This window comes from Neovison vison, chromosome 6, assembly GCF_020171115.1.
Source record: "Neovison vison isolate M4711 chromosome 6, ASM_NN_V1, whole genome shotgun sequence".
Taxonomy (NCBI): domain Eukaryota; kingdom Metazoa; phylum Chordata; class Mammalia; order Carnivora; family Mustelidae; genus Neogale; species Neogale vison.
The window spans coordinates 103,902,316-103,927,857 of record NC_058096.1 but is presented as its reverse complement, the minus strand read 5'-3'; the positions used below and the strand labels follow the sequence as shown (position 1 = coordinate 103,927,857).

At 34.8% G+C, this 25,542-nt stretch overlaps 1 protein-coding gene across 2 annotated transcripts in view; it reads left to right on the top strand.

Annotated features, from left to right (window-relative positions):
* The window catches only part of CCDC39 (coiled-coil domain containing 39), a 52,637-nt gene extending 27,560 nt beyond the window's left edge, over positions 1 to 25,077 (top strand). For both annotated transcript variants that reach the window (XM_044255117.1, XM_044255116.1), the window contains 11 exons: positions 445 to 639; positions 1,575 to 1,739; positions 4,343 to 4,480; positions 6,819 to 7,027; positions 16,514 to 16,637; positions 20,934 to 21,093; positions 21,508 to 21,614; positions 22,532 to 22,672; positions 22,805 to 22,984; positions 23,130 to 23,215; positions 24,818 to 25,077. In XM_044255117.1, the coding sequence (XP_044111052.1) occupies positions 445 to 639; positions 1,575 to 1,739; positions 4,343 to 4,480; positions 6,819 to 7,027; positions 16,514 to 16,637; positions 20,934 to 21,093; positions 21,508 to 21,614; positions 22,532 to 22,672; positions 22,805 to 22,984; positions 23,130 to 23,215; positions 24,818 to 24,974 (1,662 nt within the window). In that variant the 3' untranslated portion in view covers positions 24,975 to 25,077. The remainder of the gene's footprint in view (positions 1 to 444; positions 640 to 1,574; positions 1,740 to 4,342; positions 4,481 to 6,818; positions 7,028 to 16,513; positions 16,638 to 20,933; positions 21,094 to 21,507; positions 21,615 to 22,531; positions 22,673 to 22,804; positions 22,985 to 23,129; positions 23,216 to 24,817) is intronic.
* Positions 25,078 to 25,542: the final 465 nt, after the last annotated feature.

The window sequence follows — 25,542 nt, the reverse complement described above, 5'->3', positions numbered from 1 at the left end:
GCTTCTTCCCCTTAACCTCCCATCCTTTGGAAAACTGGTGGATAAACATTTACCTGCTCACCACTGGATAGTGCCCAGAAGAAGGTGGGAGATTGCATGATATGATTTCTTTCCTGTAACAACCTCAGGACTTCAGCAAATTCTGTGAACTTGAAAGTTGTGTGTCTCTGGTATATTTTATTTTCTAAGGAAACCAGTGGAATGGCCAAGTTCTAAGGTCAGGGTGACATGGTATAGAATTAAGATGACAGATCAAGGTACTGGAATAGAGTAGACTATAAGAAATGTTGGAGATTTGTTGAAATTGTGGGAAGGGCATTCTTATATTCTTAAAGGCTAAAATTTTGGGGGGGTTAACTTATGACCCCTGAAATTATAATGTTCATAAAAGAAAAGATTTTAAGCTACTATAATTTTATTGATCACTATTATTCTTATCACCAGGAAGTGGAAGTTCAGTTGAACATAGTGAAAGAGGTGCTATTTAAGAAAGTTCAGGAATTACAGACTGAGACAATGAAAGAAAAAGCTGTTGTATCAGAAATCGAAGGAACTCGGTCCTCTCTAAAGCACCTCAACCATCAGTTACATAAACTGGATTTTGAAACCTTGAAGCAGCAAGAAATTATGTACAGTCAGGTAGATATTAATCTTATGAATGTCTTCCATATTGATTTGTTATAGTTGTGATGGTTAAGATACCATAGTGTCCTGAAAAAGCAAAGATTTTTAACGATAGACAAATGTTGAAATGGGATATCACGTTTGGTCAGCAGTAAGGTAAGGGAGCCTTAAAAGCTATTTTTTTCCTTGATCTGAAATGAACAGGTGAGAGGATAGACAACTCTAGTGAGAAACAACCATGCTTTAGAGGAACCTGGGCCAACTGGGCCTGGAGTAAAACAAAACAAGGAGTGGGATATCTGAAACCTGGAAAAACTGTATGTTGAGTCTTAGTCATGCAAACATGGGCTTCCCTACCCCGGCCCATAAACTAATAGTTTAAAAGCACTGTGGAAGTTTTCACTTATATGTTTCATTTATATATTCTGTCTTATGTTAGTTCTTTAATATCATCCCTCTCTACATCTCAATTTCCTTATGTAATGTAGTCTTAGTTTCTCAAAATTACAGATGCTGAAGTATTCTTTTAAAAATAATTCATTGGAAGTTCACCATATTTGAGCCATCCATGGCTAACAATTTATGACTTTTTTTTGTATCCCTTAGAAAATGGGTCCTCAAAAATCCATGTCTGTATAAATCCAGTGGTTTTACTGAGGTTTCATCCTAGTAGTATGGTGAATATCCTCCTAGCTGACTTCTTATATTTTCAGAAGATTACTTACTTTTATGTCATTATCATGCACTAGATTGTTGAGGAATGGTTTGCTATTTCTCTGCTTAGAGCTAAGAAGGATTTTATACTATAAATTACTGATGAATTAAAGTGACTTTAGTAAATGATGACACTTAAGGCTAAACTTTAAGAAAGTGTTTAGTGTGTTTTTAAATTTATAGAAATGGTTTTAACTGTTTATTTCTCATTATCTGTTTTTAAAAAAATGCAACAGGATTTTTACATTCAACAAGTGGAACGCCGAATGTCACGGTTAAAAGGAGAGATTAATTCAGAAGAAAAACAAGCCCTTGAAACAAAAATTGTTGAACTTAAAAAGATGTTGGAAGAGAAAAAATCTACATTTGGCCTTTTGGAAACACAGATCAAGAAACTTCATGTAACTTAACCAAAATACTTTTGATGCTTCAAATATCCCAGTCATTAGTTATTCTGTTTTAAGTCAACATGGTTCTAAGACCATGTTTGGAAAGGATGATTGCCAAGCTACTTGCATATATAACAAATGTATGAACTAATGTTCATGTTTCTATACTGACTATGAGAATATAACATTACCATTGATTATGCATTTTCTATATGTTAAGTATATTATATGCTTTTAGTATTTTATCTCATTTAATCTTTATCAGTGTCTTATGAGGGAGATATTAATACTCATGTCACAAATCAAGTAACTTGTCCATGGTTACACATGTAACCAAGCTGTACACAGCTAGTACATGGAGTGCCAGGATTTGATGCCTAGCCCACTGGACTTCAAAATCCTCTTAAACAGTAAATGGTTTAAAATATTGATAAATTTCATTTTTCTATTATGTTTTTGCCAGAATATCTTGATTGCCCTTTATCTTTGAAATGACCATTATGGGTCATCTATTGTTATTCATATTTTTACTTGGTTACAATTTTTTGAATGCTTCTATTTTGTTAATAAGATAAAAATGTTCTTCATCTTTTGGTATTTTACTGTTTATAGTCATATAAATCCTATGTTAGGGGAGCCTATGTAATATAAATCGTATTTTAAAGTTTAATTGAGAGTAAGTAAAGGAGCTCACGGACCTGAATGGAATAACCCCAAAAGATAAGAGTGTCATTTACAGTTTGAAAGGCTTGTGATCGGTGTCCTCTAGTGGTTATAAGAAGGATTGCCCTGAATTCCTTCAGGACTGCAAGGGTGTAAGGGAGCTCTTACTTTTTAAAATAATTTTTTAAAAAAAATTTAAGATGATAAAATTATGGTTTGGAGTAGTTTGTGGCCTGATGAAATGTTTAAAAACTGTTTCCTTAACTTTGTGGAAAAGAACATGTATTTTGAAATCAAAAACAAGTGGTTGTGAGTATAAAGTTTATTTCAGTACTTCTATTTCAACTTTTCTGAGCCCCAGTTAACTGAGCCCTAGTTAACTCATCTATTAAATGAAAGAAAATATTTGATATTATTTTAGGGTATTTGGGAGAATTAGAAGCAATGTGTATCTTAACACAGTGCTTTTAGGAGGTGTTCGATAAATGGTATTGCTTTAATTACATAGAATAAGATAAGAATATGAATGCTGCTGAATGATAGGAGGGAGACATTTTCATGCAAGCACATTTCTTGACTCTGCTGTGAATGGTATTTGTTTTACTGTGTAGGAATAGTTCTAGTGTTCTGCCTTTTAACTACTCAGACTCTGTCCATTATACAGCTGTATAGTACTTAATGCCTCTCCCAACTCGGTTTTAATAGAGAGATAAATAAATTACAAGAAATGCAAGTGAAGTTTTTAAGATATTAAAGCTAGTTAACCTTCTAATGAAGGTCTCCTCTTCTCAGTAGTACCATGAGATTGTGAAGCCATTCTGCATTACCTCTTCTGTGCTATTCCATCTCATATTTTGAATAATAGAAACTAATTCCTTCTGGTTGAAAATCACCTTAAGTTAAAATTTTTTTCATTCTAAAAGTCAATTTTATGAAATCACATCTTTTATGTGTGATTTTAGGAAATCATACATGCAAAAAAAAATTCCTCTTCTTGCAGTCTTGCTGCAATGCAATTCTCTTCATACCTAAGAGAAATACAGGCGATGAGAGAGGCATAGGCGGGAGGCAGAGAGAAAGAGAGAGTAAAAGACAGAGGGAGAGAGAGGAACAGAACTACGTCTTGAAACTAGAAAGTTTTTGCTTTAGGTACCCAGAGGGGATTATGAGCACAAACCTTGTTCCGAGGTCTGGGTGAGTAGGGAGATGGAGGCTGTTATAAAGCTAGGAACCTAATATCTGATGGATCTGTGTGACACACTTACACATCTGATGGAATTAGAACTTTTCTAGCATTTTCTTGCTGCCAATACATAACTATACATGTAATTAAGTAGTAAGAAAAATTCATGGCACTTTTGTGTGTCAAACACTGTTGTAGATACTCTTTGACAGTAACATCTCTAATCCTCACAGCAGCCCAGGCAGGTAGGTACTGTCATCTCCATTTTAGAGATGAGGAAACTAAGGAAGAGTAGGTTGCCCACCAGGGTCAGATAACTAATGTGTAATTAAGGCCATCTGATTCTAGAACTTGTACTGGGAACCAAAACCCTATGCTTTTTTAGACTGAAGGTTTTTGCCTTCTGTGACTTGGGTTGAATCAAGTAAGGAACTTCAAAAGGTAAGCTGTATACTGAACTGATGCTTGGCTTCCTCTTCATATTTCTCCCCATAAATGGCAATCACCCAATAATTTGGGTTGAACTATACATAATATTTTGCAGAATTACTGAACCAAAACCAAATCCAAAAAATCAATAGGTGATAAAAAGGAATATGTTTCTATGTGAATATTCACGTGTATTATATTAGAAACATTAGAGCATGAAGTGTGAGATTTAAAAATTCAATTATTATAAATATTTGATGGAACATAATTTAATGTAAGATATGTTTATTTAATGTTATTTTAAAATATATATTTATGTACCTCTTTTCCCTTTTTATAGAATGATCTTTACTTTATCAAGAAGTCAAATAGTAAAAATTGTGATGAAAAACAGTTCCTCATGACCAAAATAAATGAACTAAACCTTTTCAATGACAGATCAGAGAAAGAACTTAATAAAACCAGAGCTTTGAAACAGGTGCAGTAAATCGTATGTGTATGTAATATTAAAAAACACATTTTAATGCTAATTATAGAAAATTTAAAAAATATACCAAACTATAAAGATGAAAATAACTCACTATAATCACTGTATACAAGATAAAGTGTTAAAGTTATAGTATTTCCTTCTAGTCTTTTGAATAAAATTGACTTTATATATATTATTTAAAGAAATTTTATATATATTATCTATTTCCATGTATGTTGGCAAACATTAAATATTAAACATTAAGTATTCTTTAACAATTATTTTTAAAGTCTTCCTACAGTTTATTGCATGTGAGTTTCCATAACTTATTAAACCATATCCTGTTTTCTGGATATGTATTTATTTCCCATGTGTGGTTATTCTAAGTGGTACTATCAGGTGGACCTGGCTGGTTCAGTCAGTGGAATGCAACTTGTTCTCAGGGTCATGAATTTGAGCTCCACTTTGGGTATGGAGCCCACTTAAAGAAAATATAGTACTACCATATACTGTGCATATATGTCATTGTATAATTGTTCAGTGAGTTAGGAGAAATTTCTGTGTAATTACAGTTCAAAAAGAAGGAATATTTTCAGTGTCTTAAAACTATTTTTTTAAAAAAAGATTTCATTTTATTTTAGAGCGAGAGAGTGCACGCATGAACAAGGGGAGGGGCAGAGGGAGAGAGAGAGATTCCCAAGCAGACTCTGCACTGAGTAGGAAGCTCCACACAGGGCTTGATCTCATGACCGTGAAATCATGACCCAAGCCGAGACCCAAGAGTTGGGCACTCAACTGATTGAGCCATCCAGGTGCCCCCAGACTAATTTTCAAGCCAAACTGTCTTCTAGAGGGTTCATCTAATAGTCCCACAGCAGTGTGTGAGCATTCTATTTTACTCATCATCAGTAAGTGTGGATATTGTAATTCATAAAATTGTTGTCAATTTGATGAGCAAACATGGTATTTCATTGTATTAGTCTATATTTTTTAAGTTGGTGACAACGTGATGTTTAAACATAAAATTTAAAATATTTATGTTTAAATAAAAATGTTTAGGTGTGGCTGGGTGGCTTAGTGGGTTAAGTGTCTGACTTTTGGTTTCGGCTCAGGTCGTGATCTCAGAGTTGTGGGATGTGGACTCTGCACTGAGCATGGCGCCTACTTAGGATTCTCTCTCTCCCTCACCCTCTGTGCCCCCCTCCCCACGCCCACCCCCACTTCTGTGTGCTCTCGTCCTCTCAAAAAAATGTATGTTATATTCCATGATCTTTCTTTTTTGGATTTCTAGTTTATTATCTTGGCCCATATTTCCATTAGAAGGTTTATATTTTAATATATCTTTTACTTTACAAAAGACCTTCATATGTAAAAATATTAACTGTCATATTATCAATATTTTTTCCATTTATCTTTAAATTTTTATTTAGATTTTTGACATTAAAAACTTTTTTAACATCAATTACTTTTTCCCTAAATAATTTTTATACTTAGAAACTTCTTTGTCATACTAAAAATCAAACAAATGTTTAATATTTCAGTAACTGCATTCGTATTATCTCTTACAGTAAATTTTTCATTAATCTGGAATATCTTTTTAGTATATTTGAGATGTAAGGATCTAATCTTTTCTCCAACTGAAAAGCTGTGTTTTGAAATAATTAAGTCTTATACTCTGGAGTGTTTGTTTCTGGGCTTTCTATTCTGAAAAGTGATTTATTTGTGTACTCTTCTGTCAGTACTCTATCCATGACTGAATTGTTTAGAATAGAAATTTTTTTTTTAAGATTTTATTTATTTATTTGACAGACAGAGATTACAAGTAGACAGAGAGGCAGGCAGAGAGAGGAAGGGAAGCAGGTTCCCCGCCGAGCAGAGAGCCTGATGTGGGGCTCGATCCCAGGACTCTGGGATCATGACCTGAGCCAAAGGCAGAGAGGCTTTAACTCACTGAGCCACCCAGGCGCCCGTAGAATAGAAATTTATTTACATGTTATTTTGTGAGATTTAGTTTAGAATATAAAAATTTTCATCCATAGGAATATATATATATATATATATATATTTCCTATATTGTAAGATTTTGGGAATCTTCCTTTTATTTTCAATTAAAAAATTTCAAATTGAATTATAATAAGACTTGGAATAAATCCATTTCTTAAAAATGAAGAAAAACCAAGAGTTATCACTGAGAGCAATCTAAATTTAATCCTAGTTATCTTGGTAAGTGGTCAAATCAGAAAAAGTTGTATTTTCAAGTTTGACTTTTGTGGCAATAGAAGAAAGCATTTTGGTTTGTGTATAACAGTAATAATTTAAGTATCTGACAATTTTGTTATGTTGATAGGATTTGATGATAGAAGATAATCTTTTAAAACTTGAAGTTAAACGTACTCGAGAAATGCTTCACAGTAAGGCAGAAGAAGTACTTTCTCTGGAAAAAAGAAAACAGCAGTTACACACAGCTATGGAAGAACGAATCGAAGAAATTAAGGTTCACAAAACAATGCTTGCATCACAAATAAGATATGTTGATCAAGAACGGCAGAACATAAGGTAATTTGTGCTTTAAAATACTGCTAAAATTTTTTGAAAATGTAAAAGTGATGTCAGAAGAACTAACTGGATGATCATCTTTTTCTTATTTGGAAAGGCTTTAATTTATTTTTTTTATTATTGTTATTTTTAAAGATTTTATTTATTTATTTGACAGAGATCACCAGTAGGCAGAAAGGCAGGCAGAGAGGGAGGGGGAAGAAGGCTCCTTGCCGAGCACAGAGCCTGACTCAGGGCTCGATCCCAGGACCCTTAGATCATGACCTGAGCCAAAGGCTGAGGCCTAACCAAGGAGCCACCCAGGCGCCCTGAAAAGGCTTTTAATATATTGGACACATTTTAATGAAAAACCCATGGTTTTTCCTCACTCTTTCCTTTGGGTAACTTCTAATTCTCTAGATTATCCTTTTGCAATGAGATCACTAATTCCCTTGTTTGATTTTCAAGTATGTTTTGTGGTTGAGAGTTCAATAACATGCTTTTCCTTATGGTTGCATTTATTAAAACAGTTTTTCCCTAGAGGTTTTGCATATCTTTTATAAAAAAGATTTATTCCTGACTACATGCTACTTTTTATATGATTAAATTAATTAAGTAATTAATTTATTATTTATTTGATAGAGAGAAAGCATGAGTAGGGGGAGGACAGGGGGCAGAGAGAGAGAGAATCTTAAACAGGCTCCATGTTCAACGTGGAGCATGATGTGGGGCTCTGTCTCAGGACCCTGAGATAATGGCCTGAGCCAAAATCAAGAATCAGATGCTCAGTGGTCTGAGCCATGCAGGCACCCCTACATGTTACTTTTTAAAATGTTTCTGTAAATGTTATTTCCTTTTAAATCGTTTCATTTTGATTTGTTGCTAGCATTATAGAAATACAGTTGATTTCTATGTATTAACAATCCAGCAACTTTGCTTAAACTGTTATTAATTCTGACAGTTGATCTGTAGATTCTAATTTCTAGGTATTTCATTCATATAGATAGCAAATAACAGTTTTGTGTCTCTCTTTTCAGTCTTTTAACTTTTCTTTTTTTTTTGTCTCACTGTCCTTGTTGTCTGACCTCCAGGTCAGTGCCAACTGGCAATGGTGATTGTAGGTCCCCTGGTCTTGGACCTGATCTGGAAGGGAATCATTTTATCATTAATATGAATTGTAGACTTTTTTGAGATAATTTTTAAATATCAAGGGAGTGCCCATCTGTTTTCATTCTTTGCTAAGAGGTTGTTTTAGTTCATTTCATCAGGAATGGATGTTGACTTTTGTTATATGCTTTTTCTGTATTCATTGATATGATGCAGCTCCTTCAGTCTGTTAATATAGTTAAATATAGCGATTGATTTTTCAAGGTTAAAACAACATTACAATCCAGGAATAAACAAAACTTCTCTTACATTTTCTATAATTCTAGATTTTGTTTGATGATATTTGTATATAGTTGTCACATCTGTGGTTATTATTCTCCTTTCTATGTTGTCCTTGTCAAGTTATCAGGTAATTAAGGTTATGTCAGCTTTCATAGAATAATTCTGTGTGTTTTTTATTTTTCTGTAGTCTGGGTAAGTTCGTAAAAGAGTAGAATTATATCTTTCTTGAATTTTCAAAGATCTTACTAGTAAAGCCATTGGATGCCTGGACTTTTTTGAAGATTTTCAACTATTGGTTCAATTTATTGATTGGTTATAGAACAACACAGATTTTGTATTTCTTCTTCAGTAAGTTTTAGTAAATTATATTTTTCCCTAGGAAAAAATTCCCATTTTATCTAAATTTTGAGTTATTGCCATAAAATTGTTTACAGTATCATTTTATTATTTAATAGTTGCAGTGTTTGTAGCCTTTCATTCCTGATATTATTTGTGACTTCTTTTTTTTAGAAGAGAAGGTCTTGCCAGTGGTTAATCAATTTTATTATTCCTTGAAAAGAAACAATGCTTGTTCATTTTTTTCTATTGTGAATCCATTTTCTATTTTATTATTATTTATTATTATTTTTAAAAGATTCTATTTTTTTATTTTAGAGAGAGAGAGAGAGAAAGCACGAGTCAGGGAGGAGCAGAAAGGGAGGGAGAGGGATGAAGAAAGAATCTCAAGTAGGCCCCAAGTCAAGCCCAGAGCCTCATGCAGGGCTTGATCTCACGGCCCTGAGATCCTGACCTAAACTGAAACCAAGAACTGGATGCTTAACTGACTGAGCCACCCAGGTCACCACTTTTCTATTTTATTCCTTGCTGCTCTCACATTTACTATTTTTTTCCTTCTATTTTTATGGGTTTATTTTGATGTGCTTAACTTTTTGAGATAGACACTTAGCTAATTATAAATTTCAACTTTGTGAATTTTTCATTATTATTTTTATTAACATATATGTATTATTTGCCCCAGGGGTACAGGTCTGTGAATTGTCAGGTTTACACATTTCACAGCACTCACCATAGCACATACCCTCTCCAATATCCATAACCCAACTACCCTCTCCATAGCCTCCCTCCCCTCTCCTCCCCTTCCCCCAGCAACCCTCAGTTTGTTTTGTGAGATTAAGAGTCTCTTATGGTTTGTCTCCTTCCTGATCCCATCTTGTTTCATTTTTTCCTTCCCTGCCCCACAAACCCCCACTCTGCCTTTCAAATTCCTCATATCAGGGAGATCATATGATAATTGTCTTTTTCTGATGGATTTAATTTGTTCAGCATAATACCCTCTAGTTTCATCCACATCATTGCAAATGGCAAGATTTCATTTCTTTTGATGGCTGCATAGTATTCCATTGTATAAATATGCCACTTCTTTATCCATTCATCTGTTGATGGACATCTTTCCATATAGATTCTTTCCATAGTTTGGCTATTGTGGACATTCCTGCTAGAAACATTTGGGTGCACGTGCCCCTTCGGATCACTACATTTGTATCTTTAGGGTAAATACCCAGTAGTTCGATTGCTGCATCGTAGGGTAGCTCTATTTTCAACTTTTTGAGGAATCTCCATACTGTTTTCCAGAGGGGCTCCACCAGCTTGCATTCCTACCAACAGTGTAGGAGGCTTCTCCTTTTTCCACATCCTTGCCAACATCTGTTGTTTCCTGACTTGTTAACTTTAGCCATTCTGACTGGTGCAAGGTGGTATCTCATTGTGGTTTTAATTTGTATTTTCCTGATGCCGAGTGATGCGGAGCATTTTTTCATGTGTCTGTTGACCATCTGGATGTCTTCTTTGCAGAAATGTCTGTTTCTGTCCTCTGCCCATTTCTTGATTGGATTATATGTCCTTTGGGTGTTGAGTTTGATAAGTTCTTTATAGATTTTGGATATTAGCACTTTATCTGATATGCTGTTTGCATATATCTTCTCCCATTCTGTCAGTTGTTTTTTGGTTTTGTTAACTGTTTCCTTTGCTGTACAAAAGCTTTTGATCTTGATGAATCCCAGTAATTCATTTTTGCCCTTGCTTTTCTTGCTTTTGGTGATGTTTCTAGGAACCTGCAGCTGAGGCTGAAGAGGCTGTTGCCTGTATTCTCCTCAAGGATTTTGATGGATTCCTATTTCACATTGAGGTCTTTCATCCATTTAAGTCTATTTTTGTGTGTGGTGTAAGGAAATGGTCCAGTTCATTCTTCTGCATGTGGCTGTCCAATTTTCCCAACACCATTTGCTGAAGAGACTCTTTTATCTATTGAATATTTCCTTCCTGCTTTGTTGAAGATTAGTTGACCATAGAGTTGAGGATCTATTTCTGGGCTCTCTATTCTGTTCCACTGATCTATGTGTCTGTTTTGGTGCCAGTCCCATATTGTCTTGATGATCATAGCTTTGTAATAGAGCTTGAAGTCTGGAATTGTGATGCTACCAACTTTGGCTTTCATTTTCAACATTCCTCTGGCTATTTAGGGTCTTTTCTGGTTCCATATAAATTTTAGGATTATTTGTTCCATTTCTTTGAAAAAAGTTGATGGTATTTTGATAGGGATAGCAATCAATATGTAGATTGCTTTAGGTACATAGATATTTCCACAATAATTATTCTTCTAGTCCATGAGCATAGAACGTTTTTCCATTTCTTTGTGTCTTCCTCAATTTCTTTCATGAGCACTTTATAGTTTTCTGAGTACAGATTCTTTGCCTCCTTGGTTCGGTTTATTCCTAGGTATCTTACAGTTTTGGGTGCAATTGTAAATTGGATCAACTCTTTAATTTGTTTTTCTTCTGTCTTGCTGTTGGTGTATAGAAATGCTACTGATTTCTGTAGATTGATTTTATATCCTGACACTTTACTGAATTCCTGTACAAGTTCTAGCAGTTTTAGAGTGGAGTCTTTTGGGTTTTCCACACAAAGTATTATATTATCTGCAGAGAGTGAGAGTTAAATTTCAACTTTGAAGGTTAAACATTAGTTTAGCAGTGTCTTACACAATTTTTACAAGGGCTAAATAGTAAGCATTACAGGTTTTGTGGGCCCTGTGGTCTCTGTTGCAACAATCCAACTCTGCTATTGAAGAGCAGAAGCAGCCACAGATAGTATGGAAATAAATGAGCATGCCAGTATTCCAATAAAACTTTACAGACACTGAAATTTGAATTTCATAGAATTTTTATTTTTCATTAAATATAATGTTCCTCTTGATTTTTTATTTAATTATACATTTTAAAAATGTAAATGGCATTTTTTTCCTCATGGGCTGTACAAAAACATGTAACAGGCAGGATGATTTGTTGACCCCAGATTTGTATCACTAATAGTAATATTGCATTGCATATTTCTACCCCAATTTGTGTATACATTTATTGTTTCTGAGTTTTAACTATTACAGATAAAGCTGTTCTGAACATATATGTGCTTGGTATGAGCATATGCTTTCTTTTCTCTTGGATAAATACCTAGAAGTGGATTATATGATAGTATTCTTTTTGTCTTTTCTGTCTTTCATTGGTTTTACTAATTTTGTTTTTCTCTTCTTTCTTCTTTTATTGTATGGAATATATGCATTCTAATTTTTATTATTTTGTTCGTTATTCTTTTTTTTTAAAGATTTTATTTATTTGATAGATATCGCAAGTAGGCAGAGAGGTAGGCAAAGAGAGAGGGGGAAGCAGGCTCCCTGCTGAGCAGAGAGCCCGATGCGGGACTCGATCCCAGGATCCTGAGATCATGACCTGAGCCGAAGGCAGTGGCTTAACCCACTGAGCCACCCAGGCACCCCTTGTTGGTTATTCTTAAATTCAAGAGAAACTTCAACCTTCCTATTTTTCTGTGAAAACTGAGGATTAATTAGCTTACAATTTTTTTCCTTCATAAAAGAGATAAGACTTCTAGCATCTTACTGCTGCATTTCCTCTCTCCTTCTCACCTGTGTTGTTGAAACCACCAATTATAGTTTCAGGTTGTTATTTATTGTTTTTAATATTATGTTTCTATTTTTAAAGAACTCCTTTCTTGTAACTTGCATAAACAATACAGTCAATTGCCAGCAATAATTCCACCTAGCTATATGTTTTACTTGTTTTTGGTTTAATACTGTTTTGTGTATCCTTTGTCATCTTATTTTCTTGGATTCCCGTTTCATTTCTCTGGAGTATGTTTTGAATTTTTTTTTCCCAGAATTGATGGTTTCTGAAATGTTTGAGTTCTTGAATGTTTAAAGCTTATTCTGTTCATATTTGAATTACAGTTGGACTTTGAAAGCATTGTTTCATATTGTTTTAGATGACAGTGTTTTTATGAGAGGTCTGACTCAGACTAATTCAGTTTGTCTTGTAAGGAACTTTTTTTTTTTCTGTCTGAAAAGCTTTGGAACACTTTTTTTATCCTTCGGGTTTCAGAATTTCTCTATGTGTCTGGGTGCGTTTTTTTTGTTTTGTTTTGTTTTGTTTTTTGTTTGTTTGTTTTGGCTTTTCGTTTTTGGCTTTCATTTTTATTGTTTGAACCTTGGTGAACTCTCAATTATTTCATCAAGTTTTTCTTTAGATCAGGGAAATATTTTTCTATTAGTTCTTTAATTTTTTTTTCCTCACACCACCACTCTGTGTTCTGCATTTGTTGCTTACTTTTAGTGGGTGTTGGTCTGTCTTCTGGACTTCTTAACTTTACTCTCATTTTAAAATTTCTGTTCTTTTTATTCCCCTTTTTAAGATATTCTTATTTTTCCCTCCCTAGTCTCTTTCTTTCGGCCTACTCTCCATTCTTTGTCCCCCTTTCTCTAGATCATTGATTAATCTTTCTTACTTACTACTGTTAAGTTGAGATGGGGAAACTATTTGCAAGGATTCTTGTTCCTTCACTGGTCTTTCCTTTTAAAGCAGTCCATTCTTATTTATGGATAGTTTTGAATCAATATCCTCTCATCTTCTAGAGATACTGGAATACTTTGGAAGTTCTATTCTATCCCATGCATTATTTTTGTTTTTCTTCTTAGGGTATGTCCTGTGTTTGCTGATTTTGTTCTTTTCATTCATGCTGTTAACTTTCCAAAATGTCTGATAGTCCTTGGCTTTCTGTTATATTTAATAACAAATATTTAATTAATAATCATGGTGATTGATATAGCAGCTGGTATGGGTTTCTTCTGCAATTAGATAGATCTTTTTCTCCAGTTGGTTTCTCCTCTAAATGGGAGGGCTGCTTATGGGCACTGGGCTAATTTGCCCCTTAATGACCATAGTAGTTGTCCCTTAAGGAATTTATTTTGGGTGATAAAGACTATTTACTTCATGGGTGAAACTTTGGTTTTTATTAATCTCCATTGTTGTGGGGGCCTGGAATTATATCATGCTCTTTTTTACTTTTTTTCTTCAGTGCCGACAAACAATGCTAGGAACTCTGCTAATTTGGGGGTTTATCATTGGAGCATAAATAACTCCTGCCAACATTTCTATAAACTTTGAGGGGTTGAGGAGAGTGGCCCAGATGTTCTGTAGACAATCCTTTCATTACTTACCTTAATATCAGCCTAAGAGATCACTCTTCGTCTTTTAATTTCTTATTTTTGGATTTGAATTTTCTCCAGACTTCTTTGATGAAACGTGGCTCTTATTTCTGCATTAATAATTTTTGGTTTTTATCTCTATCCTCCCTCTCCCTCCATCAATCAAATCCTATTTGTTTCCCATTTTTTTCATGAATTCATGACAGAATTGTGTCTTTCTCTTTCCCAGAACTGTGGCAGTTTTTTTCCCCTCCTTTTATTCTTTTCCATTTTTGGAAGGAGAAGAGATGTACTAGTGCTCAGTTTACCATCTTAGGCTGGAAGCCAACAGGTATTGTCTTTTACAATCATATAAAAGTTGACTAAATATTTTGTGATGATACAACAGTAATACTTAAAAATAAGCAAAGCCATAACTCTGTTTCTTAATGTGTTTTACCACCAAATTTTCTTTAGGAGTAGGAAAACTGGTAGGTTGAGGATTTCTTCTCACCATACTAGGGGAGTACACTTTCATAAGGTTGTAGTAGGCAAATAAGTTTTTTAAAAGTTCATAAAATATCAATCTGCCAGAATGAAAGGAAAAAAATAATCAGCAAAGTAAAAAAAGTCTAAATCATGGGAGGCACTTCTTTCTAGTTTCTCATATTTCTGTGTGTCTTGCAAGGAAATGTACTAACGTTCCTGTTCTGGACTATCTTCTTAAAAATTTTTGTAAAAAAACAGAAAACATAAAATATACCATTATAAACATTATTAAGTTTATATTCACATTGTTATTAAGTATATTCACATTGTAGTGCAATAGATCTCCAGAACTCTTTCATTTTCTGAAACTGAAACTCCATACCTTCTAAACATTAATCATTTCCTCCTTCTCCTAACCCTTGGTTACTACCATTTTTTTTCTGTCTGTATGAATTTGACTGCTTTAGATACTTGATGTAAATGGAATCATGCAATATTTGTCTTTTGTGACTGATTTATTCCACTTAGCATAATGTCCTCAGGTTCGTCCATGTAGCAGGTGATACAATTTCCTTTTAAGGGTGAATAGTATTCCATTGCATGTATATACCACATTTAGTGTATCATTCATCTGTCCATGAATATTTGGGTTGCTTCACCTCTTGGCTATTATAAATAATGCTGCTATGAATACTGTGGTCCAGAGATTTCTTCAGGTACCTACTTCTGATTTTTTTGGCTTTGTAACTGGAAGTGTGATTACTGTATCATATGGTAGTTTTTTTTTTAAAGATTTTATTTATTTGACAGAGATCACAAGTAGGCAGAGAGGCAGGCAGAGAGAGGAAGAAGCAGGCTCCCTGCTGAGCAGAGAGCTCGATGCGGAGCTCGATCCCAGGACCCTAGGACCATGACCTGAGCCGAAGGCAGAGGCTTTAACCCAATGAGCCACCCAGGCGCCCCTCATATGGTAGTTTTATTTGGAATTTTTTGAGGAACTGCAATACTGTTTTCCATAGTGGTTGCATCATTTTATAGTTCCACCAGTAGTGCACAAGGTTTCCAATTTCTCCACATTATTGTCAGTACTTTTCAAGATTTACTTATATTTTTATTTTAGAGATCAAGAGAATACACTAGTAGTGGGAGGGGGAGAGGAGGAGGGAGAGAATCTCAAGCAGACTCCCCATTGAGAGCCCCTAGGAATCTGAGATCATGACCTGAGTTGAAATCAAGAATGGGCAGCTTAACCAACTGAGCGACCGAGGCACCCTGCCAATACTTTCCTTTTTTTCTCTTCTTTTTGTTTTCTTTTTTTTTCCTTAGCTACCCAAAGACTGTGAGGTAATAACGTATTGTGGTTTTAATTTGCATTAAACTATCTTTTAAAAGATGTTTAGATAGTAAATAGCCTCAGAAGTTAGAGGTGGTATCCTCTTGCTGGAGTAAAGATTGGATGTATTTGCTTAGTTCCTATTATAAGGTATTTGGACTATGTAAGCTTGAGGTTCCTCAGCTGTGGTATAAACCTTCAGTGTATATAACATCCACTTGAGCTCCTCCTCACTTGCATGGGACTTTGGAACTCTGCAAGCAGGAGGCACATGCTACTTGGTGTACCAGGAATGGCAAAGTCCTTTTTCTCTGACCTAGGAATCTTGTGTCTTCTGCCAACAACCATGAAACTATGGCAGCCTAACTTCTTAGCTTTCAAATAGGGTGAAACCCGAGATGCTTCCCACTAATTAGAAAATTGAAAAGTGAGAACATATTTAACCTGTTTGACTTCGTTATTTTATTTTAGAGATTTTATTTATTTATTTGACAGAGATTACAAGTAGGCAGAGAGACAGGCGGAGGGAGAGGAAGGGAAGCAGTCTCCCTTCCCAGCAGAGAGCCCGATGCAGGGCTCTATACAGGGCTTGATCCCAGGATTCTGGGATCGTGACCTGAGCCGAAGTCAGAGGCTTTAACCCACTGAGTCACCCAGGCACATCTAACTTCAGTATTAATGAAAATATCTTATATAAGAAAATATACTCTTTAAAAGAGAGTATGTTATTTGTTTTTCAGTGTTTTTCTTTTTCTTTCCATGTTAGTGCTGAGTTTCATGAGAGGCTAAGTAAAATTGATAAGCTGAAGAACAGATACGAAATTCTTACTGTTGTTATGCTGCCTCCTGAAGGAGAAGAGGAGAAAACACAGGCCTATTATGTGATAAAGGTAATTTAATTGATTTCATAGTTGTGAAGTATCTTTGTCTGTAGTCTGTAAACCAAATGGCTTGCTGTTTTTTTTTTGTTTTTGTTTTTGTTTTTTTTTTTTTACCTTGCAACTTTAAATTTCATAGCAGTTTTGTAGCTATTACACTTGATTAGGGCCATAAGACATTAGTTGTTAAATGGAGGTACTGAAGCTATCTTTTTTAAAGATTTATTTATTTAAATGAGAGTGCAGGTGTGCTCAATAGTGCATGAGTAGGGAGAGGGGCAGAGGGAGAGGGAGAGAATCTCAGGCAGACTCTACTGAGTGCAGAGCTGACACTGGCTTGATCTCACAGCCCTGAGGTCATGACCTGACCCAAAACCAAGAGTCAGAGGCTTATCTGACTGAACCACTCAGGCACCCCCTGAAGCCATATATATATTACATATATAATATATAAATATAAATTTATAAATATATAAATATAAATATATGATTTATTTATTTGCTTTAGAGGGGTGGGCAGAGGGGGGGGATAGAGAATCTCAAGCAGACTCCATGCTTGGTGCAGAGCCTGACATGGGGCTCAATCTCATAACCCTGAGATCATGACCTGAGCCAAAACCAAGAGTTGGATGCTTTACTGCCTGTGCCACCCAGGCACCTTGAAGTTATTATTTTTATATATCTCAAGTCCATGAGATCAAAAAGAGGTCTGGACTTGACTGCTCTTTGATCTTTTAGGGGGGGGGAGGGCTATCCTTTGTGTCATGTCATTTCCCCCCATTTATTCAAGATTCATAATCTGTTTTGCCTTGCAACCTGCTGTCACTTTCATATCTTTACTATTCATGTGTTTATTCATGTGTTAACTTGTTTAACACCTCAGGCTCAAGGCCTTATGTCACTATAGCCATCCACTCATATGGCTGCATCCTAGACCATATCATCACCTGGAGCTGTACCACCTTTGAAATCTTATTCTCTAATTTACCAGTGCAGCTCTGGTATGGCAAATGTCCAGAAAGGAAGAGACCTGTTCTTTGTCTTCGTATTAGATGGGAGAGAGACAGGTCAGGTGGTGAACGTGCTGTCTTCTGGTGTTTGAGATTTGTCTGCCATTTCATGGTTATCTTTACCTAGTAACCCATAAGGGAAAATAGAGAAGTGATCAAGAACTGGATGTATTTCCCTTCCTGAGTACTGCCGTACTCCTTTTTCCCATGTAGAAACTGAACAGGTGCAATTTCCTTTACACAGAGTTCTGGGAACTTAAAACACCAGAAAGGAGTGGAAATTTTAATGTTAATTCATTTTTCCTCTATCATACACCGATGGGAGTAGAAAGATCTCCCAATTCACACCCTTAGGGGATGGCCCTTTTAGACAGATGTTCCCTTTCCTTTGACTTGTACTGAATCTTCCAAGTTTCCTTCTTAGCCCTTCTTTGAGTGTGCCCCAACACACACACTGAGTGTGATATGCCTGCCACTTTGCCTCAGGAAATTCCACCTAACTTACATGAGAAATGAATCCCAGTTCTCAAACCCGTTCTTGTAACTCATCAGTCTGTAGTACCTCAGGCTTCAATCTGATACTAACAAGACTTTCCTCCTCTCAGATTTTAAAGGTTGAGGGGTGAAGGGTGGGTTCTAGGTTGTTCAGTGTTGGGAAGAATATATATATATTACAATTCCACTTAAGTTCCTCTTTCAATATGTTCTGTGATGTTACCTAAAAGCTCTGGTGTTAGAGTGCGTTTGTCCATATCTTTGTTCTATCACTGACCAAGTAGGTGACTTTGATTAATTTATTTAACCATTTTGTGGGCTTAGTTTCCTCACTTGCAAAATGAGGATATTATTACTTTTGTTGTGAGAAGTAAATATGTGAAGAAATACACATAAACCCTTAAGCAGTATCTGGAATAATATGAGCCCTCAGTAAATGTTAGCTGTCATTATTGTTGCTGTGATGATGATGATTGATGATGATGCATCCACTTCTCAGGAAAACAGGCAGATTTTATGACGAAGTGTGTGTTTCTTCTGTTCACAGCAAAGTTGCTGGATAAATATCAGCATAAGGCATATGTAAGATGAATCAAGGCAATCAGTTACCTTCCTAATTTCCTAATGCCACTCTTCACTTTTCATCCTTTCTAGGGTCTGCAGCTTGCCACATTATTCCATTTCACATTATATAGCATATTTATTTGTTAATTTATGTTTATACAGCTTTATATATATACTTATTTATTTATTAAGATTTTATTTATCTGACAGAGACACAGTGAGAGAGGGAACACAAGAGGGGAATGGGAGAGGGAAAAGCAGACTCCCTGTTGAGCAGAGAGCCTGATGCGGTGCTCCATCCCAGGACTCTGGGATCATGACCTGAGCCAATGGTAGACACATAACAACTGGACTACCCAGGAGCCCCAATACATAGCATATTTAAATGTTTTACTCTTAATACTTTACATGTGCCAGATTTGTGAAGATGAAACTTTATTTGTAGCTAGACTCAGTGTGTCTTATGTGGTCTTCATAAGGATAGAGTCCAATTCTGACCACAATTTAGTGAAACTATTAGAAAATGAAATTACTACAAAATGTTTTAAAATGCTGACAGAAATGTATAAAAATTTATTTCTAATATAAGCTTTCAAATCTAGGATAAAAGGTATATATTTTGTAATCTGATTTAGAAGCAGATAGAATCATAAGAGTTTTTAGAAGTTTAAGGTATATATGGAATTAGATCAAGAAATATATATAAGTGTACAAAGTCAGCCCCTTTGTTTGGCAAACAAAGAAACTGAACTTGGAGAAGGAGGATGTATTAATTTAATGTTACTCATCTCGTTCATAAGAAATCCATAACTAAAATCTAGCTGTTTTGATTCATACTAGGTCTCTTCCACTACAGTATCTTTTTAAATGAAAAGGTTGCCAATTTTAGACTATAGATTATAATTTATCTAAGAAATTTTATTAACTCTTTTATTATGTACTATTTACTGTAAAAATGTGTTAATATATTTTGAAGTATAATAAATATCAGTGAAAATGTTAAGAGATAAAGAATTACCAAAACACTGTCCAGATGGCCACATTCTGATGTGTATTAAATACACATTCTTGGGATTGGATAAATTAACAAATGAAATAATTTAATTTTGATTAAAAATGGGTTTTGGCACTTTTAAATATCTATTCATGTTATCCCTGTCAACATTTAATTGCGGAAGGCCTTTGGAACTTTTTTGATACAACTCTAGAGAGTTTAGCCCAGTGACATTTAAGCTGAAAAAAGTCACTGAGTATGCCCACTACTGAGAATTTTTGGTTTTCAACAATTTATAGACTGCATTTTTTTCCCAGCCATATTTATCAATTATTTTTCTCTAATTTTTAAACATTTTTTAAATGTGGCAAAATACAGATAAAATTGGCCATTTATCAATTTTTAGGTGTACAGTTCTGTGGTATGAAGTACATCCCCACTCTTGTGCAACTAATACCAACCTCCATCTCCAGAACTTCTTCATCTTCCAAAACTGAAACACTCTACCCATTAAACAGAGACCCCATTTTTCCCTCTCCTCAACCCCAGGCAACCATCATGCTACTTTCTCCCTGTGAATTTGACTATTAGAGGCACCTCATGTGAGTGGAATCATGCAGTGCTCTCCTTTGAAAATATAGAGTGCTTCACAAATTTGAATGTTATTATTGTGCAGGTGTCACACTAATTTTATTTTTTCCAATTTTAGTATGTGCAACTGAAGTGAGTACTCCAGTTTTAATATTATTTAACTGTTCAAAAATGTTGAAATCCTAGTTCTAATAACAATGTAACTGTGTTGGAAATAATATGCATTTACATTTCTACATGTACCTTACTCACTTCTTATATTCCTAAGACTTAAAATGAGAAAGCCTCTTTCAGGCCAGAAACATGCATTCTCCTTATTAAATAGATCTAGTTTGAAGCCACGTCCCAGTTAACCCTATCTCTTTCCAGTAAAGTTTAAATCTGCTTAGCTTTCTGGTAATTTTTGTTGGAAAGTTTCAATGTAAGCTTTGGTTAGCTGCTACACTTCTATCATTTTATATCCTGTGTACTCTGTTTTGAAGATCTTGGGGATTTAGTCTTCTACTCTAAATCAATTGCAAGAATGAATGCTTAATGCTGCATGTAGGCCCCAAGGTAAATTGGTATTGTTGGGAGTAACTATTTCCTGCCCTGGAAGCAGACATTCTCTCCCACGATACTTTTGTGCAGTCACTTCTATTCTGTATTTCACAGGCCGCTCAAGAAAAAGAAGAACTTCAAAGGGAAGGTGACAGTTTGGATGCTAAGATCAACAAAGCTGAAAAAGAAATCTATGCTTTAGAAAACACCTTGCAAGTGCTGAGAAATTGCAACAACAATTACAAACAATCTTTTAAAAAAGTCACTCCATCCAGTATGTAGGAGTTTTAAAAATTTTTTTTATGAATGTGGCAATTAAAGGGTAATTATTTTTAAAGAGGAACATTGTGAGACATGGAAAACAAAAATGTACCAGGTTTAATGGAGTCAGAAAATCACCTCCCCCCTCCCTTTAAAATACGGGCTAAGTTGTTATTTCCATTATTAGTTTAGCAGTATTGCATATCCCTTCTCTGTGAATTAATTTCAAATGTGAAGAAAATGGCGGCCTATTGGCTGCTGTGTGTTGACAAAAGAATGGCTATTACATTACATGCTCATACTGTTTTCAACAAGGAGATATAAGGATTTTAACCTATACAAAGATGTTGTAAGTTCAACATATGTAAGACTTGAAGCTTGCTTTCTACATAACATGTTAAAAATTTAAAGAATTCTCTAATTTTAGGTGATGAGTATGAACAAAAAATCCAACTAGAAGAACAAAAAAGAGCTATTGATGAAAAATACAGATACAAACAAAGACAAATCAGGGAACTACAGGAAGATATCCAGGTAAATTCTACAGGCTTTAGAAATAAGCCCTTAGTAAAAGTTAACTATCATTATGTCTACTGTCTTGTTATCGTGTACAAAGAAGATAATTTTTAAAAGTAGATAGTAAAAGTTTCATTTTAATTAAAATGAGAAAAAAAAATAAGTGGCCAAAGTATTAAATAAATTAGTTAAAATCACAGTACTAAGCATAGGATGGACAGCAGATAATGATTGGTTAATTAGATGAATCACAGCCAGCTAATTATGATATATCTACTAACTTATTTAATGAACTTTTATTTCATTTAATTCCTTAAAGATTACCTTAAAGATTCCCCCTTAAATAAAATTTGAAAGATAAAAATAGTCTAGTAGAAAGTAGTTACTAAGCTACATCACTGAAAAACAATGTGCTGGGCAAACTCTATATAAAAATTAAAAATGTTTTTCCTGGGCGCCTGGGTGGCTCAGTGGGTTAAGCCGCTGCCTTCGGCTCAGGTCATGATCTCGGGGTCCTGGGATCAAGTCCCACATCAGGCTCTCTGCTCAGCAGGGAGCCTGCTTCCTCCTCTCTCTGTCTGCCTGCCTCTCTGCCTACTTGTAATCTCTCTCTGTCAAATAAATAAATAAAATCTTTAAAAAAAAATGTTTTTCCTAATATTTGAAGGAACCAATGGTATTAATTTTGAATCTTTGAAAATTGCATACTTTTAATAGCCCCTGTTTGACTTATTTTCCCCCAAGTACCAAAAAAGTACTTTCTAGTGGAATTCTATATAAAACTTAATCCAAAGACCATTATACTTATTAACTACCAATATAATGTATTTATATACAAAAATAAATGAATTAAAATTAAATGAATACTTGAAAAATGGCAAGTTGTATGTTATTGATTCTAACCAATAAGTATGTTAACACTTTATTTTCTCCAGAGCATGGAAAATACTTTAGAAGTTATAGAACATTTAACAAATAGTGTCAAAGAAAAATTATCAGAGAAGCAGACTTATTCATCTCAACTAAATAGAGAAACTGAGGAACAGAAGCCAAAATTAGAGAGAGTAACTAAACAGGTATTGCTGTCTTTTTAAAAACCTGTCATATTTATATATTTTGGAGTTCCAAATCCTCCTTCATCCATTAAAAAATATTAAGTTCTGGGAAATAGTTTTAAATAATAATTGACTACTATTGACTAACAACAGTGTGCAAAACTCACCAAGGAAATCCGACTTCTGAAAGACACAAAAGATGAAACACTAGAAGAACAAGACATCAGACTTCGTGAAGTAAAACATTTCCACAAGATCATTGATCAAATGCTAGTTGATGTCATGGAAGAAAATGCTGAGATCCGTATTATCCTTCAAACATACTTTCAACAGGTAATAATAGTACCTTCTAGCTAAAATATTTTCTAAACATTTAATGAAATAAATATGGCACTTATCATAAAGTGAAGTCTAATTAAAAATATTCTTTCTAAAATGGAGTGGTACTAATAATGATCGCTATTGAATATTCCTCCAGAATGGTTTAGAACTACCTACAGCTGGTCCAAAAGGCAGTCGCCAGAGTTCTAGATCTCCTTCACAGACTTCACTGTTATCAACAAGGTAAGTCCAAGTTTAAAAATCATCTCGTGGGGCGCCTGGGTGGCTCAGTGGGTTAAAGCCTCTGCTTTCGACTCAGGTCATGATCCCAGAGTCCTGGTATCGAGCCCCGCGTAGGGCTCTCTGCTCCGCAGGAACTTGCTTTCCCCCCTCTCTCTCTGCCTGCTTCTCTGCCTACTTGTGATTTCTCTCTCTGTGTCAAATAAATAAAATCTTTAAAAAAAAAAAATCATCTCATTAACTCTATCCTATGCAAATACCACCACAGCCACCGGATCTATCAGTGCTCTTCTTACTCTTACCCACCTTTCTGTTAGTATCATGTATGCAGATAACAGCCAGCAGAGCAAAACTCTTTCCTTCTGGTTTCTGTCTGAAGTCACAGTTTCTATGAGAACATGGAGTGTTTTGTGACTTTTAGCTATTTCAGTAGGATACAGCAGGGTAAAATTTTGGAGGTTACATCTTGCATGGTTAACCCTGAGTATGGGAGAATTTTTTTTTAAGATTTTATTTATTTATTTGAAAGGGGGGGGAGCATGAGCAGGGTGAGGGGCAGAGAAAGAGGGACAAGCAGACTCCCTGCTGAGTGGGGAGCCCTATGTGGGATGTGGGGCTCAATCTAGGGACTCCAGGATCATGACCCGAGCTGAAGGCAGCTGCTTAACTGACTGAGCCACCCAGGCACCTCTGGAGTGAATTTTTTAAACCATAAAAGGCAACTTAGATGTACAGACATATGGAGTATGATTTTTATAATTAAAGCCACATTATGAAGTTTTTAAGTAGTCAGAATTTTATTTCATTTTTGCTGCTTTGCTGGAACGGAAATTATTCTTTACTTCTACAGTTTATATTTACCCAGAATTCTATCAGGTAGATTGATGTTTAATCAACTCTTGTGCTTTGCTGACAAAATAAAAATTATTAATGATGATCCTAATTTTAAAATTCCCAACCTCCTATGTTTAAAATTCCCATCCTTCTATGTTTAGCAGCCATTTACTTTTCACTTGTCCACAGAGAACTTTCAGAATATAAAAGGGGTATCCCTAAAAGATAGTATTAAAATAGAACAAAGCTCTCTCTATATAAACATGGTAAGCAATCACCTGATCATCACTGTATTTCCATATTTTTAAATCTTAGCATTTCAGCATTGTATAGCTAGTTGTTTTTCAAATGACCCCACCACTTTATTCTGTCAATAGACCTCATTTTCTTATCTTTAGCTTAGATTACATAACCTATTATTATAGTCACTCTTGCCAGCACCCAAATTCCCATGGCCTTTTTATGCTTAATGATTTTTACAAAACCTTTTTAATGTTTAATGATTCTACCTCTAAATTGATTATAGCTGAAAATATTTTTTTCATAAATATTTGTTGAACTAGTCTGAAACTCTATGTTCATTACTTTTTCTTTTGAACTAATTTTTTGACATTAATGGTTATGCTTTCAAAATTTAGTAGTATTACTAGTATGTATTTTTTGATCTAATTCCTTATGGGGTTATGGTATCTAATGCCATTAATGAGGGGGTCTTCAGTAATATAGATTTTGAATTAAATTTAAAATAGTGCTCTTTTTCTTTTCCTGTAGGTCATCGAGAAGTACCACAAGTACTGCCTCTCAGACTTCAATTAAAGTAGTAGAGCTGAACTTCCCTGCCTCCTCTTCAGTGATTGACAACATTTCTAGGCCACCAAGTACAACCAGTAGCTCCAATAATGATAAAAACAAAAAGGGCAGCAAATAAACATTTCAACTTCTTTTGTATAAGTTGTAAACACAAAAGCAAAAATCTCACTTTTAAGATAGTGAATTCCACCCTGCACTTTTGGGTGCTGTGGAGTGATGAGAGGCCCACTGAGATCGTGTTAGAAATATGCAATAACTAGATGAAAGTTTACTTAGTGGAAAATGTGAAACTGTTAAAAAAGTCAAGCAATTTAGGTTTCACATAAGACAAAGAAATGCTTAATTTCCTTAGCCTTTGCCATACTGTTTTCTTCACAGAAAAGGAAAGCAGTAACCACAGATTCTTTAACAAGGCTACATGTTCTATAAGCAGAAAAAATGATGTTTTTCACTGTTATTTTGATGTTTGTTAGATTAGAAAACACTTTCCTTCAGTTATTTCATGCTAGCCATGAAACAACTTCAGTTCTAATGTGACATAGTGTTTCTGGAAATTTCTGAAGATTTGCTGTCCTGCGATAGTTTATAATACTAAAATTCTCATTTACCCTAGAAAATCCTAAAATTAGGTTTGCTTTAGTCAGAGAAACATGTTTCTTGGGCTTTGGGGGGAGAAGTCTTTTTGT